We start from the raw sequence: 17,597 nt of genomic DNA, 5'->3' as shown, positions 1-17,597 counted from the left end.
CAATAAGAACCATTCTCTCATGTAAATAGGAGAAACATCTCATAAAAGAAGAAAAACTGGAGATATTAAATTTCTCTCACACTATAGGAATTCTCACTTAATGGTGAGAATGAGATGCTTAAACCCCTCCTCGAAGCCCCTTTATATAAGCTCCAAGAACTAACCGTGGCCCCAAAAAACCTGCGGCTAAGAATTGGTCAATTTGTGACTACCCATTTTACTTGGCCACCATTTAGCCACTAATTGCCACAGTCGTGACATCATGTTCTTCTTCTTACTCATGGATTTTGATCTACCATGACTTTGACTCCCATTGGGGTCACGTTCCGCTGATCTCCCTCTCATCCTTGTCAAATCTTTTGCTTACTATAAGCTTTCCAACCTATCTTCCTTGTTCTTGCACCGACTTTCTTCTTCGAGGACTGCACCTGCAACATCTTTAAAGTGTAGGCTTTCTACAACATTACTATTGGCTATGTTGATGATGAGTTGATCATACGAATCAGATAGAGTTTGAACAAGAATCTCTGTATGTTCATTTTCCTCAATATTCTGACCCAACGATGTAAGCTGAGCGAATAAAGCCTGCAAGTTATTGATATGGTCGGTTACCATGTGCGGATTCTGCCATCTGTAGAGTATAAAGTCATCTCTTTAAGAAAATTTTGGTGTGAAGTGACTTGGACTTGTACAACATCATCAGAGTATCCCAAATGTCTTTCGCTGTTTTCTTCTCTGCGATACTTGATAGAACCTGGTCTGCTAATGCCAGGTGCAAATTAGCAATAGCATTACCATCTGTCTCATTCCACTTGCCATTGTCTGTGATTTAGTGTGGTCTTTCTCCAATAGTCGCCAAACAATTATCCTTCCAAAAAATTACGTGCATCTTTATTTTCCACAACGTGAAATTGGTTCCGTCCAACTTCTCTATTTGGAATTTTTCAGCCATTTCGTGATTTGCTTAGCTCCCACCGTTTCACTATAGCTGTGAACAGTACACGTACAGTAACTATACTGACTTTCCAGATAAGACTGTAAATGACCGGTTATATCAATAAATGATAGATCCACACAACCTCCTAGACAGAACCACCTTACTAAGAAAGTTCCTAAGAAAGGCGTGGAGGGTCTTAGGTGGACCACTTAAGTTCCAGCCTCCTAGACAGAACCTACTTACGCCACACTTATCCGCACCGTGAACAATACCGGATACGTGAATAGTACCATATACTTGAACAGTAACTCCGTCATGAATAGTAACTTCACCTGGACGCTCTGAGCCTGGATGACACTGATACCAGTTGTTGGTAAATCTGACGGTAAAATAAGAAATGAGTAAAAATGAAGATAATATGGACACAGAGTATTTTACGTAGAAAACCCCCAAAGGAGATGGGGTAAAAATCACGAGACAAATGTAGAAGGATTTCACTATGAAAAATGAGAATTACAATCTTCCCTCTAAATTACACGGAGAGAACAATAATAACCACTCTCATAAAAATAGAAAAAACACCTCACAAAAGAAGAAAAACTGGAGAAACTAAATTTCTCTCACACTATGAGAATTCTTACCGAAGGATGAGAATGAGATGCTTAAGCCCTTGCTCCAAGGCCCCTTATATAAGCTCCAAAAACTAACCGTGGCCACGAAAAACTTATGGCTAAAATTTGGCCAATTTTTAACAATTTATTTAACTTGATCATCATCTAGTTACTTGGCTAAATCTAATCTACACAATTTTATGGACTCAATCATAAATCTTGGACTACCAATTTTGAGCCTTTGGGCCTAAGCCTAATCCAACCGCTTATGAATCTGCATTAATTATATTAGCTAAAATTGACAACCAAGTGGCAGAGCAAGAAGAAATTACAGACTGTTTTCCTCCATAAATTAAACTTCCAATTTACAAGCTGTATTGTTCATCTTATACACGGAAAAGCCTGCCTTTTATGTCCAACGCTTTTTTCTCTTCAACCATGTGGAATATCATTCAGAAACATGGAGAACTAGAGGTTGATCTTAGCGACCTCTTCGTCACCCTTTCCCTCACCGCCATTTTCGGGGTCTTATGGTACTATTTGCGGCGGGGGACGGCCATGACCTCGAGGCTCCCTCCACCGCCGCCTCTTCCACCGGGCCCCCGTGGGTTGCCGATACTCGGATACCTTCCCTTCTTGGAAAGAGACCTTCACCGGCAATTCGCCAATTTGGCAAGCCTCTACGGCCCCATTTTCAAGTTCTCCCTCGGAAGCCAAACATGTATAGTGCTCACCTCACCATCTCTATATAGAGAAATGGTCCGAGACAAAGACAAGGTGTTCGCCAACCACGTCCTCAACATCTCGGTAACGATCTCGACTTTTGGAGGAAACGACATCGCTTTTACACCCTACGGATCGGCTTGGAAAAAGCTCCGGAAAGTATTTGCCCAAGAAGTCATGAACAACGCAGTGTTGGACAGTTTGTGCAGCCTCAGAAGAGAAGAAGTTAAGAAGTCTATTCTCTATGTCTACCAGAGGATTGGTCAACCGATAGACATAAATCACCTGGCGTATATGACTTCCATTAACTCCATGTTGAGAATGATATGGGGCGGTTCGCTGCCAGGAGAGGAGGCGGAGGCGGTGAACGACCCCCAGTTTCGAAAGGCAGTGGCTGACATCTTGTTTCTTGTCGGGAAACCGAACGTGTCGGACGTTTTCCCGGCGCTGTCGTGGCTTGACGTGCAAGGAATAGAGAAGGAGACGAGGAGACTGACGATGGTTTTCGATAGGATGTTCGATTCCGCCATTGAGCAACGGAAGAATGAGATGAGAAATAATGACAAGGGACGCTCTGGAGTACAAGAAAATAATAAGGAGATGAGGAAGGACTTTCTTCAGTTCCTGTTGGATAGTCAAGAGGGCAATGAAGATAGTGAAACATCAATTACCATGGCCCAACTCAAAGCCATACTCATGGTACGTTCCATTTTTTTTCCTCCAGCTATAGTACTAAGAGATGTCATACTCCAGAGTTTTCGTATACTAATTAATACTAACGTTATCCGAACTCCTAATTGATGTGAGAAGTTTCTTGTAGACAATAAATGAATTTTTTTGTTAGAAATTAATAATTTAGTTAAAACCATCACCCAAAAGTCAATTACATTTATGTTAGATTATCAAGAATTAATAAATCTGTAAGCGGAATTCATATTGATTGATTTCTCTCTAGAGTCGTGTAATTTGTCTTCCAGATCAACTCGTTTTCTTGAAAACTCTTTAACTTTTTCTCTATACTCTATCTGATGATAGGATGTCAGAATGAATAGAATGTAACGTGTAATCTGGGGACCATAACTGCTATTTATAGAAAACTTCCCTGTTATCTTTTGATATTTCTATTTTAGTCTATCATAAAAATAGAAATTACCCTTAAGTCTCTACATATTAAAGGCCCACACCCTATTAGATACATTAAAACCCAAAATACTCAAACCTTAGTAGATCACTTTTAATTGGGCTTAACCTTATATGACAGCCCGCAACACATAATTATTCACATATAAGCTCAATATTGGATTAATGATCCAACAATCTCCCACTTGGGCTATATGTGTAACCTTATAATTATGCTTTGTAAAAATAGCCGTATGAGCTCAACTTTGCTGTCAGTCACGTATGCCAATACAACTGAATGACATAGATCATGATGTGAATGTGTAGCATAAAAATTTCATGTAATGTGATCTTAACACGCCTATTTTCAACTGGTCCACCTTAAACCTTAGTGAGATCAAACCATACCAAAATCAAAGTGTGAATAAATTAAAACTTTATTTCTGCAGAAAATAACCTCAAAATATCCATAAACTGAAATAACTGAAAATATGTCTATATCATAGAAGCATTTAAAATTACAACCTCCCACTAAAACTGAATATCCTATAATGACATGACACCTATACAAGCAGTGTGCTCATGAAACACTTTGGGTGGCAATCCCTTAGTAAGCGGATCCGCAACCATGGGGTTTGTACCGATGTGCTCTATAGACAATTATCCACTCTGAACTCTTTCCTTGACAACTAGGACCTTGATGTCTATATGCGTTGACTTCGTCGAGCTCCTGTTGTTGTTGAAATGCAGAACTACAGACTTATTGTCACAAAATAACTTGAGTGCCTTTCAATGTCGTCCACTATGTGCAGCCCGGTGATAAAATTCCGCAACCATATTCTGTGATTGGACGCCTCATAACATGCTATGAACTCTACTGCCATGGTAGAAGAGGCTATAAGAGATTGTTTAGCACTCTTCCAGGACACAACACCTCCAGCTAACAGGTAGATATAGCCCGACGTAGATTTTATACTATCTAGGCATCCAGCAAAATCGAAGTCAGTATACCTAACGATCTCAAGCTGACCCGGCCTCCGATACGTGAGCATGTAGTCTTTTGTTCTCTGTAAGTACCGCAAGACCCGTTTGGCTGCTTTCCAATGGTCTACTCTGGATTACATAAATACATGCCTAACATCCCAGTAACATACGCAATATCCGGACGCGTACAAACCTGAGCATACATTAGACTTCATATTGCTGATGCATAAGGATCTTCTGCATTTCCTTTTCCTCAAAATCATTCTTAGGGCACTGATTGAGACTAAACTTGTCTCCCTTAGCCAGAGGGGTATCACCTGGTTTGCAATCCTACATGCCATATCTCTTGAGAACCTTTTCGATATAGCTCTTTTGTGATAATCCAAGAATACCCCGAGAGCAATCCTGGTGTATCTGTATGCCTAATACAAAAAAGGCGTCACCAAGATCTTTCATCTCAAAATTCTTAGCTAGAAATCTCTTGGTTTCGTACAATAAGCCTATATTGTTGCTGGCAAGCAAAATATCATCGACCTATAAAATCAGAAAAATATACTTACTCCCACAAAACTTATGGTATATGCAATTATCGGCCAAATTCATCTCAAAACCGAACGAGAAGATCACTTGATGAAACATGAAATACCATTGTCGAGATGCTTGTTTGAGCCCATAGATGGATTTCTTAAGTTTGCAAACCATATTCTTTGGGTCTCCCGACACATAGTTTCCTGGTTGCACCATATAGATTGTCTCATCAATGTTTCCATTGAGAAACGTTGTCTTTAAATCCATCTGATGTAACTCAAGATTGAAATGCGCCACCAATGCCATTATAATCCTAAAAGAATCTTTTGAAGAAACCGGAGAGAAAGTCTCTATAGTCAATGCCTTTTTTTTGTGTAAATCCTTTTGCGACAAGACGCACCTTGTACCTCTCCACATCGCCTTTTGAATCCCTCTTGGTCTTAAATATCCATTTGCAACCAATGGGTTTCGCACCTTCTAGCAATGGGACAAGATCCCACACGTCATTGTCCTTCATGGACTTAATCTTCTCATTCATGGCATCAATCCACTTCTGAGAGTTAGAACTTTCCATGGCTTGACGGAAGTTGATCGGATCATCATTCATCACTCCAATGTCTACCTCATGTTCTTGGAGAAATACAATGTAGTCATCTGGCACCGTACTTCTCATTTCTCTAGTGGACCTCCTTAATGGCATAGGTTCTTGAGGTGGTAGAGTTTGTTCTTCTGGAACAACTTCTTCTATAAGAGGTTATCTGACATTGTCTTGATCTGTTGTGTCTTGAACAATGTCAAGAATGAGATCCTGATCAATGCCAATAGCACATGTGGGAATATCAACATATTTCTCTTCGAAGATAAAGTGCCTAACTGTATCTCCCCCAGCAAACTTGACATCCTCAAAGAACCGGGCATTTCCCGACTCTAAAATTGACTTAGTCGTGGGATCATTAAACTTGTACCCCCTGGATCTTTCAGAGTATCCAATAAAATAGCAACTCACCGTCCTTGAGTCCAGTCTCTTTTCATTAGGCCTATAAGGCCTTGCCTCAGATGGACATCCCCAAACATACAAGTACTTTAAACTAGGCTTCTTGCTCGTCCAAAGCTCGTAAGGGGTTTTGTTAGTCGCTTAAGTTGGAACCCTGTTAAAGATATATGCTGCAGTCTTAAGCGCTTCTCCCTAGAGTGATTCTGGTAAGGTTGAATGACAAATCATACTCCTCACCATGTCCTTAAGCGTCTTGTTTCATCTTTTAGCAACACCATTCATAATGGGCGAACCCGACATAGTGTATTGTGGGACGATATTGCATTCCTCTAGGAACTTAGCAAACAGTCCTGGACGTTGTTCACATGAATCGTCATATCTACCATAGTATTCACCACCACGATCAGAATTGACACTTTTGATTCTTTTGCTGAGTTGGTTCTCAACTTCAGCCTTATAATTTTTTAACACATCCAACGATTGTGATTTTTCATGAATGAGATATATGTAGCCATATCTAGAAAAATCGTCTATGAACGTTATAAAATATTATTGTCCATTCCAAGAAACCGTAGGGAATGACCCACAAATGTCCGTATGTATAAGTTCATATACGTCTAAAGTCCTGTTGGCTTCAAATATCATTTTATTGGTTTGTTTCCCCTTTATACAGTTAACACGGGTTTAGAATTTCGTCTGACATAAGTCTCTCTATTCTCCGGCTGGCGATATGACTTAATCTCTTGTGCCATAACGCAGCCGAATTCTCACTGGTGAATTTTCTCTTTATACCTCATGTGCTTAATTGTAGGGATTCATTAAATGAAGCAATTGTATCAATTAAATAAAGATTATCATAACCTGACAAAGAACCAGAACCAACCAATTTTGAATCATGAAACAAATTAAATTTTCCATTCCCAAATGAATAAGAATAACCAGATTTGTCCAAAGCAGAAATAGAAATCAAATTCCGTCTAAAAAATGGTACAATAAATGTCTCATCAAGATCCAAATAAAATCCAGTCTTTAATAATAATCTAAATTTTTCTATTGCTTCAACTTGAACCGTCTTGCCATCGCCCACATAGATATATCTTTCACCATTACCTGGCTTTCGGCAACTCAGGCAACCCTACATAGACACACTGATGTGAGTTGTTGCATCAGAATCTATCCACCACGTGTGTCTAGGTACCGAAGTTAAATTAACCTCATAATAGACCAAATTAAGAAGCATACTTTTCTTAGCACGCCATGCGTGATAGTTGGTGTAATGCTTCTTCTTATGCCCTTCAACTCCACAGAAGTAACAACCCGTACCTTTCAGTTCAACCGGTTTCTTTTGTTGTTTCTTCTGAGGTGCTGTATCTGCAACTTCCTTCTTCCTTTTCTTTCCCTTGTCCTTATCCTTAGAGGTTGAGGCCAGGTGAGCACTTTCTGTCTTATCTTGCTTCAGCCTTTCCTCTTCCTGAACACAGTGTGATATGAGCTCATTCAGAGACCAAGTCACTTTCTGACAGTTGTACCTCACCTTAAACTGGTTAAATTGTGCCGGAAGGGATATCAAAACCAGATGCACCAGCAAATCCTCAGAGAGTTTAAGCTTAAGTACTTTCAACTTTGAAGCAAGATGAAACATCTCTAGGATGTACTCTCTGATATTGCCTTTGCCCCTATACCTCATTGAAATTAGACTTGTCAAGAGCGTACCTATTTTAGCCTTTTCGTTCTTGACAAACCTCTTTTCAATGTCTGCAAGGAACTCCTTAGCCGTAGTAATCTTATAAGACATTGTGCCACTGAATGCTTCCGGAATGGCCTTCTTCATGATTATCATACACATGCGATTTAATTTCTCCCACCTTTCCATATCCCTCTTTTCATCAGAGGTACTCTTATCCGTAAGAGGTGGAGGGGAATCAACCCTTAATGCAAGGTTGAGATCCATGACTCCGAGAACTATCAAGTGGTTCTCTTGCCATGACTTAAAGTTAGAGCCATTTAGGAATAGAGTTAATGTTGGTAGTAATATTAGCATGAGTCATAGCTAAACAGAAAACAACAAACAAACAAACAAAACAAGCTCACATAAGTCCCAAAATAAAAATTAAATTCAAATAAAGGTAAACCCCATATTAAGATATCAGGCACTCCATTAACATTTCATCTTTGGACAAAATATTAACTTGTAAGTGATATCTTGGTGTATTAATCAAATACTGATAATAAGGACACACCAAACAAAAAATCATCCTTTGGGTCGATTTATTGTTCACGTGTAAAACTGAATACTCATCACGCGTTTATTACCATAGGGGCACATGTAATTCTGTTAAATATTGACATTCCTTTGGGCCGATCAATATTCACATAAGTTACATATACACAACCGTTTATATTCCAAAACAAACTAATTTCCACAAGAGAGATCACTTTGGCGACATGTTACTTTAATTAATTCATCTCAAAATATATATAACCATACCAATATTTAAATTTAAAATTGCACCAAAATGACCCAAACAAAAATTTTTAAAAAAATTAAAAAACAATTGGTCAAAGTCAACGGTCAAGGTCAACCGTTTGTCAAAGTCAATGGTCAAAAGGTTGACCAGGTCGAGGCTGGACCGGGTCGGGTAAACCTAACCCGAATCCTAAAGCAGCCCACCTCTTTATACTGCAGGATTACCATAGGTAACCCTTTTCTCCTTTTTTTATTTGCTACGGGATGAGCCCATAGCTATTCTTCAGTAACAAGCCCAATTGGGCCCGTGCTGATCAAAGAAGACCTAGTGGTCTTCTTCGACCCCTAGATGAACTGGCGGTCGTTCGGCCGCCAGTTGCAGGTGCCGCGGCCAGGCGGCCGCGACTATGCTCCACCGGCACAGTCCACAGGCTGCGCCGGTAAGACCAGACCCGGCGGCGGCAAAGGTGGCCGCCGGCATAAACTGCTAAAAAATCCCCCTTTTTTTTTCTTATTCGGCGGCCTTTGGCCGCCACACTCCTTATGCTGCCACAGCCTAGTGACCGTGATTACCCCTTGCCGGTGCAGCCTCACGGCCGCGTCCGAAGTTCACTGTGCTGGCGGCAGAAAGTTACCGCCGGTCAATAACACATTTTTCCACATTTTTTTAAACCAAAAAGAAAAAAATGAAATACATTCAACAAAAATTCATCCAGAATTTGTTCTCAATGATTTAACATGAAGAGGTTCTGATACCACTTGTTAGAGATCAATAATTTGGTAAAAACCATCACCCAAAAGTCAAGAACATTCATGTTAGATCATCAAGAATTAATAAATCTGTAAGTGAAAGCGTACCTGAATCCATATTGATTGATTTCTCTCTAGAGTCGTGCAATTTGTCTTCCAGATTAACACGTTTTCTTAGAGAACAAAAATCATGATTCGTGATGAATGTATATCTATAGACCAATTATTAATTAATTAATTCATCAAGAATGCCTGTAATGTACTTGCTGCTTGCTGGGCATAGTATGGCCAGCCATATCTATAGACCAATTATTAATGCGTGATGAATGTATATCATGATTCGTGATGAATGTATATCCTGATTCGTGATGAATGTATATCATGATTGAGTACTATTGAATAACATTCTCACTGAACCCAGCACTAAAACTTGAACATCACTATCTTTGCTTTAGAGAGCATATTATCACAGGCATACATATACGTACAAGTAGTAGATTAATTATAATCAATATTAGCATGATTAGTTGTATGTTTACACATCAAACCTTAAGTCATAATGAAGTTCTTTGACCAGCAGAAAAATCGTTTCTGGTTATGACTTGAAACATTTTCTCGAACACCATTTTCCTTACCATTGATGTCTGCAAATAGGATCCTGTGGTGGGTGGAACGGAAAGCTCATCGACGACAGTCGAATGGGTGATGGCGGAGCTTCTCAAAAATCCAGAGGCGATGAATAAACTCAAGGAAGAATTAACACAGGTCGTGGGGCTAAACAAGATGGTAGAAGAGTCTCATTTGTCCCAACTGCATTATTTAAACGCCGTAATCAAAGAAACCTTGCGTTTACATCCACCGTTTCCTCTTTTAGTACCACGTACTCCAAACCAAAACACAACTCTAGGTGGCTATAAAGTTCCCAAAGGTGCTTCTATTTATATAAATGCTTGGGCTATACAAAGAGACCCTACTCTTTGGGAAAATCCTTTGGAATTCAGGCCCGAAAGGTTCCTGATGATGAATGGAACAAGCCAAGATCATGATGTTAATGCTGGGAAATTGGCTTATACTGGCAACAATTTCAATTTCATTGCGTTCGGATCCGGGAGAAGAATTTGCGCCGGGCTTCCTCTGGCAGAAAGAGTGTTGACCTTTGTATTAGCTTCGTTCTTGCACTCGTTCGATTGGAAATTGCCGGAGTTTGGTGCGAAGCTGGACTTATCAGACACATTTGGGATTGTGACGAAGAAGTTGGACCCTTTGATTGCCGTTGCAAAACCCCGGTTATCCGATTTGAAGCTCTACGAATAAGGTTATGAAATAATGTGGTCCATTTACGTACTTATGTTTGTCCATGCACGTGTTTCTTTTGATAATGTTCTCAGAGTCATTTTACAACATTACTGTGATAGTAATCATGATTTATGAATGCCTATGACTTGGATTTTTATTTTCTATTATAAGATTTACTCCTTGTTTGGATATGATTTAGTAAATCTAATCATGATAGATTCTGCCCTTCTTAGATAATACCCAATCGAGTGCAAATCTGCAGATTTCACAGTAGTCCAACCTCGAGGATACAACGTCCCATGAGTTTTTTAAGGATGCGCTACTCCCAATGCCAAGCTGTAGTGAGAATTTTAGGGAAACATATTTCTTAAGGATTACTATGAGAATCATTCCATAAAGATTCCGTTTAATTATGGTTAAGTACTGGAATTATTAACCCTAAAGGCTGTTTCAATAACGGACTACAAGAGAATAAAAAATAAAGTAAACAAAGCAAAAAAAACTAAAATTGTTAGATAGGATGTTTTTAAAGCAACATTATGTAATTCCCATTTTTACTATTCGATATTACAAGAAATAAAGTTTGGACATTTTATTTATAATTCGATATAATAATCATTCTTGCTATATTTGTGAGTGAAACATCGTAAAGATCCAATGCTAATAAATGACCTTTAATTGTGTGTATGAAATGTTTATATACAGAAGATATAATTGAAGAATTGGTATAAATTTAAATAGTTCACGGTATTGATAAAATGAAATGTCGGATACTTTATTTTTGACAAGATTATAATGTTGCTATTACCTAATTGAAAGAACGACCTTATTTAGATTATTGTAATATTAATTACAGTACAGAGATAGCTGTATGTACTGAACACATGAACGGGACCCAAATAGAATTAGATTCGGTCAAATATAGAGAACTCATATTCTATTTTTATTAGATGGCCAATTTATAGATGAATCTCATCTTAAGAGATTGGTGGAGGGTGGGATTTGTTCGGAAATCAATTTCTCATGTATATTTTAAACATGATATTATAAATAGCTGGAACATCATATAACAAATATTGAATCCGTAACTCTTTGTATCCCCATGTGGTATTAATATGAGAACTTAGGTGCAAGGGCACTCTACACATTCAACATTATATATTAAATTAATTATTAAAATTCTCAGTTAGAATAAAAGGTAATTGATTTTAAGTATTTTAGGAAAACAAAAAGAAACAAAAAGTGAGATAGAAGAAAAAAATTGTAGAAATGACAATTGTTATAGAGTAAAACGCCGAACCCTAAATTAGACCTTGAATGAGGCCCACAAGTCATAAAAAAGTTCATTAAAAGACAAAGGACACCTCAGCCCTAAAAGTCACGCTAGTAAACAATTCTCTAGGGAGTTGACCGTTACAAAAGGAATCATATATGAGTATGAGGTCGACCACATCCATAAATATAGGCAAAGAGACTTCCGAAAGCATTTACGAAGTCGATGCTACGCGGAGATAGAGATTCACAGGATTTTCTCTGAGATTTATTATTTGTAATTTAAATATATGAAATTCAAATAAGAAAACCGCCTTAATTGATTGTAATCTCCATTTTTTGAGAAACTATCCCAAAATATAAGGGAACTATCCCAAATTTGAATAAGGAAACAAGCAAGGGTGGTGGCCTAGAGTATAAATAGGGGATTAACAGGCCAGAAATTTCCTAAGTCTCATCCGAGCATTAGTGCACGTATTGTTTTTAGAAAATAGTGAATTTTCTCCTCCTCTCCACAGTGGACGTAGCTCTCAAATTGAGGATGAATTATTATAAATTATGTGTGTTCTTACTTTTAATTCGCTTTTAATTACGCTTTAGATCATTTAATTAGTCTTTTTCTTTAGAAAAATCGTTATTTTTCTGTTGACGAATTTTCAATGTCAACAACAATGTAAGAGAAAAAAAAGTCAAAACACGACAAATTATCATGATAAACATTTGAAACAATGCACAAACAGAAAATTTTAATTTATGAAAATAACCTTGACATCTAAATGTGCGTTTTAGTCTAATATTATACACATAGATAATCAAGTAGTGTTGGTTTCCGAAACGATTTCGGATGTAGAAACGTGTATTTAGTGGATCATGTATAACAAAAATTTTCATAAAACTTTGAGATACTCTATAGATTACATTAATTTATGCATGAATAAATTAATCAAATTAATTTATTTACCTAGCAACCGATTAGGATGATAACTTGAATTCTTTGACCTCAAACGTTCCTCGCTCCAAGTTAGTTTAGAACACTCGAATCTTCTTTGTCGATTACTTAAATCTACGAAGACGTGTGTGTGGACACACCTAAAACAAAACGGGATTAGAGGATAAACATTCAAGGTTTCCACGAACACCAACACATGCACGACGTTAAATTTTTAGAGAAAAATTTTCCTTCCCACACTCTATAGAAACCGGCCACTAATACTAGGAGAGAGCAAAAAATGTGTGTCACAATTTTCTACAATCTCTTATTTTATAGAGTAGTAGTCAGACTCTCCGAAAAAATCTAATCTTTATCTCTAAGATAAAGCTTGATAATTATTTCCCACTTCAAATTTGATTTTGAAGCAAATCCACTTCTCCCTTATCTTAATTCGCTTGCCACCACAGGAAAGTTTCTCCCTATGGTAGGCTCAATTTTGTAGATAAAGAATATGATAAAATTTTATCCTGCAATCCAATTTTAACTTAAATTTAAATTCCAATTTAAGTCAAATTTAAATCAATTTGTATTTCAAATTGAACAACTTGTCAAATAAGTTAATTAGATAACTACGGAGAGCAAGCAATTTGAATCCCAAATGGATTCACATTGTGCTGTGCGTTCACATCATGTGTGTTTCAAAATTCAAATTTAAATGTAAACTTAAATAATCACATTATTTAACTTATAATTAATTCTTAATTAATTATCTTTGAGTGTTTTATTTTAGAATTTCATAATTCTAAAATATCCTTGATGCCCTTAGTGTCTTATAGAATTACAAAGACGATGCGGGGACTCATGGACCTATAATTCTGAGCTCCAATAAAATTAAAAATTAATTAAACTCTTTAATTAATTAATTAATTTTATTAATTCTAAAAGTTACTCCACTATAAACTTAGAATTGCACTCATAATTATAGACATAAATTACTTCTAAATTATGAAGTTTCCATTTGATATAGTCATTGCATATCGATTAATCCTCCATAAATAATCCATAATTAGAGCTAGGTGAAATCCGTTAACCTCTATAATTACATCTTTATCTTTGAGTACCATTGATTCTCTATTGGACAGTGATTCATAAAATAAATTCATGAATTGGAGCGCTCCTACTGATCCAAGTACTAAATCAACCCTCAAGAGAATTATTTATCTACATCTTTCTTGGCTACTCACTTCATTGTGTCTCCAAAATACAAGGAATGGGATTGAGGATCTCAGAATTTGTACCGAGTAAATCAAAACACACAAATCTATAAATAGGAGTCTGCTAAGAATTTAGAATTAAGATCATTCTATATATGGCCATCGGTAGACTCAATTAGAATTTCTATAGTTAACAGAAATTATCAGAAGTTCATATTGTGTATGTGTCTCTGTTCCACATAATCTCATTATGCATAATAGACTCATTCAATATCTCGTCATAATAACAGTACAAAAAACACCGTTCCATTCTAAATGGGAATGAGTTGTATTAGTAATGTTTTAATTAAAGATTCTGAACTTTAATTAAATTCATTACGAACATCGTTTTGATTATTATCCTTAAATATTATCCTCTTGCATATAACACTTATATATAATATTTAAGGTCACATAAATAATCATGGAATTTTCACTAATATTTATAAAATATTCATTAAGATATGCACAAAAAATAAAGAATAAACTCTTTTATTAAATAAATAATAAATATCATATTACATATCGTGTTTCTAGGACACCATTCCCGACAAGTAGATGGTATTTAAAAACAAAAATTTTGGTGAGATGACTCAGATAGATGTTTAAATAGGGGAATATTTGCGGAAGATAAAGCTAAAAAGAAAAAGAAAATGGTACAAGCAAAAAATGAATTAGAGCATATTTAAAAAAAAAATTAGTTAATAAATTTAAAGTAAATAAAAAACTCTTTAATTGGAGAAATTAGTAAAAGAAATTATACTCATCAATAATATTCCACAAGATCCCAAAAAAGAACATTTAACTAGGGATATATTGGTAAAAAAATATTTTAATAGTAATCTTTAATTTTTAATTCTTATCTTTAATCTTTAACATAAATGACCTAAACTCTCTTATACAGATGCATTATTTAACATGAATTAAAATTCATTGTTAAAAGATACAACAATAGTTAGTGTAACCGTCATTATATCCAAAGTCGTGAAATGTTTAAGACATACAATGACAGTTAATAACCGTCATCTAATATGCACATAAAATACTGCAAGATTCTAGAAAAAACACATTAGATGATGTTTTTAATAGTTTTTACAAAAACAAACTTCTAACGTTCTACTTTTAACAACGGTTTTCACCAAAACCGTCGTTTAAAGTCTTAAAATATAACGCAGCACTATTTTTTTGTTCAAACTACATCTTCACCAAGACATTATTCAGAACACAGACTTCGTAAAGACAACACAAACTAAAAAGTTCAAAGAAACTTATTTCAAATCCTTCTCATATATAATTTAAATATTCACGAAGGAACTTAACAAAATTTCTCTTCAAAGTAACTGTACACAAAGAAAAAACTTATAATACAACGTATAAATCCAGACCAAAAAAAAAGAACTTAATTACAAAAAACAAATATTTAACTAGGAATCTAAAATTACTCGATTCTATCAGTTATGATGGTATGATGATCATGGTAGTGAAGTAATGATAGCGACAAAAGGGCATGGTCGTCGGGGTTGCGGAGGTAGCTATGGTTTAGAGAGCAAAATGTTTGTGTAAGAGATTAAGGGGATCTGGAAGGACAACTTCAAGATTTAGGAGAAATAAAATTGGGGGAGGAGAAGAGAGAGAGAGAGGGGATTTTAGAGAAGGTTTAGGCCCCGTTCATTTCGCTGATTCGAGTTTAAAATTTGAGTTTTGTTATAGTAAAAAGCTCTCATAAACAATCACATCTAACTTTTTTGCTACAGTAAAAAGCTCTCACATAAAATCACATCTCAACTCGAATTAAAAACTCGAATCAGTGAACTAAACGGACAAAGTTTATATATTAGAGATGAGAGAGATGGAACAGAGTTATCAAATTTTAAGGGATGAGAGAAAATTTGAAAACTTGAAAAAATGAGCGGCAAAAATGCAAATTTTTTTTTTACATTAGACGACAATTTCTAATAACCATCATCTAATATGCGCATGTACATTCTCGAAATACGAAAATCTCTGTGCTGCTCTGTTTTTTTTTTTTGATACATTAGATGAGGTTTAATATTAAATAACATTAAATAGACATTGTCTAATCTTCAATTTGTTCTAATGCTTTCCTAGCATTCTCCTCCACTTGGCACTTATTAGCTTTTCTTGTTTTAATTTTTCTTAATTTTTCTTATTTTTAAGGTATTTTCTAATTCTAATCTAATCTAACGTATCTAACATCTAATCTAAGGTCATCTCTAATGCAAATGCTAATGCCAATGCTAATAATATATTTAATATTAAAAAGTATTATATGATATGTTATTTCCAGTTTTACTCTAATACATAATGCTATTTGAAATGCTATATCTACATTTTTCCATAATCATTAGGCTTTGAAAGTTATAAAAGTAAACTTTTATTTTTAAAATAATTAGAAAATGTAAAGTTGTAATGATTACATGAAAAGGTAAACATTTTAACTAATAACAATTAAATGTCAAATTTTTCATATGATATATTTTGGTGGAAAATTTATCACAGAGTATAGTAAATGAAAAATTTAGCACAACAAATAGCATTACATTGGAGTGTATTTTTTACATTCAAATGTTAAATTTACAATTGAAACATTAATTATAATATTACATTAAAGATGTTCTAATATATGATATCTAATATATATGTTAAAAGAGTCAAAGTCTATTTACTATTAACTTAACATATATAAAAGAGCTAAACTCTCTTTCCAAGTATTCTCCTCCACTTGCCACTCATCAGCTTCTCTTTTTTTGTTTTATTCTTTCTTCTTCTTCTTGTTTATTTTAAAGTTGTTTTCTAAGTCTAATTCTAATCTAACATATATCTATATGTATCTTTACATACATAATCTTTATCTTTATCTTCACATATAAAAAAAATAGATAAAGTACGTTTTGGTCACCATTTTTCCTTTCGCTACATGGCAGCTCATCTTTTTCTCTCTTTTTTTTTCTCCTTTTATTTTTGTTTACTTTTGCTCATTCTCCTACCTAGTTTCTTCTATTTTTTTTTCTTTTAATCTTTATTTTCTCAGTTATCATTTCACAACTTTTTTTCTTTGTAATCTTATATCTTATATTTTAAGATGTACTTTATTAAAATACTTTTTTCTTCTTTATCATACTAAAATAATTTTTTTTTTCTAAATATAACCTCACCTATGATGTGTCTTCTTGAGATTTTTTTTTCTCGTTTTGCTTCTATTGAAATACTTTTTTTTGTATGTATCCTTATTTCTTTTTATTTTTTTTATTTTTTCCAGAAGCTTTTGCAAATTTTAAATTCTTTTTCGATGTGCATTTTTGAAATTTTGTTTGCTCTGTGGCTTCCATTAAACTACTTTGTTTCAAAATGCGTTTCTACTTAATTTTACGTGTAATATCTATTACATCAAAAGTGATCCTTATAAAATTATTTTCTATTTTTTTACCACACGCACTTTTCAATTGTTTGTTTAGGAAATAGTAGAAAATAGGCCAATATGAAAAGCTCAAGAAAGTATATAGGTCAATTTTTAGTTATAGAAATTAATAGGTCATAACTTGTCAAGTTATGGTTCATATCCAAATAAGTTATGGACAAACTTATCAAGTTATGGTTCATTGCCAGACAAGTTATGGATAAAAACCGTGAATTGTGGACAATAACTTGTCAAGTTATGGTTCATAACCAAACAAGTTCTAGACAAAAACAGTAATTTTACCTATTTATTAA

The 17,597-nt window shown here is 35.1% G+C and overlaps 1 protein-coding gene across 1 annotated transcript; it reads left to right on the top strand.

The window, feature by feature from the left end:
- The first annotated feature begins 1,871 nt into the window (after window positions 1–1,871).
- LOC21410481 (geraniol 8-hydroxylase) lies at window positions 1,872–10,544 on the top strand. The gene is made up of 2 exons (XM_024175438.1): window positions 1,872–2,970; window positions 9,768–10,544. Exons 1-2 carry the CDS (start codon window positions 1,960–1,962, stop codon window positions 10,425–10,427), a joined length of 1,671 nt encoding a protein of 556 aa, XP_024031206.1. The 5' UTR covers window positions 1,872–1,959; the 3' UTR covers window positions 10,428–10,544.
- Window positions 10,545–17,597: the final 7,053 nt, after the last annotated feature.

The sequence above is a fragment of the Morus notabilis genome, unplaced genomic scaffold (assembly GCF_000414095.1).
Source record: "Morus notabilis unplaced genomic scaffold, ASM41409v2 Scaffold78, whole genome shotgun sequence".
Taxonomy (NCBI): Eukaryota; Viridiplantae; Streptophyta; class Magnoliopsida; order Rosales; family Moraceae; genus Morus; species Morus notabilis.
The sequence above is the reverse complement of the archived record's forward strand: the minus strand, read 5'-3'. Positions and strand labels throughout refer to the sequence as shown.

Bases quoted from the DNA above. Each gene is read 5' to 3' on its own strand.
- LOC21410481 (XM_024175438.1), top strand. From the start codon at position 1,960: ATGTCCAACGCTTTTTTCTCTTCAACCATGTGGAATATCATTCAGAAA. The intron at 2,971-9,767 runs GTACGTTCCATT...GTCTGCAAATAG, and splicing joins AACTCAAAGCCATACTCATG to GATCCTGTGGTGGGTGGAAC.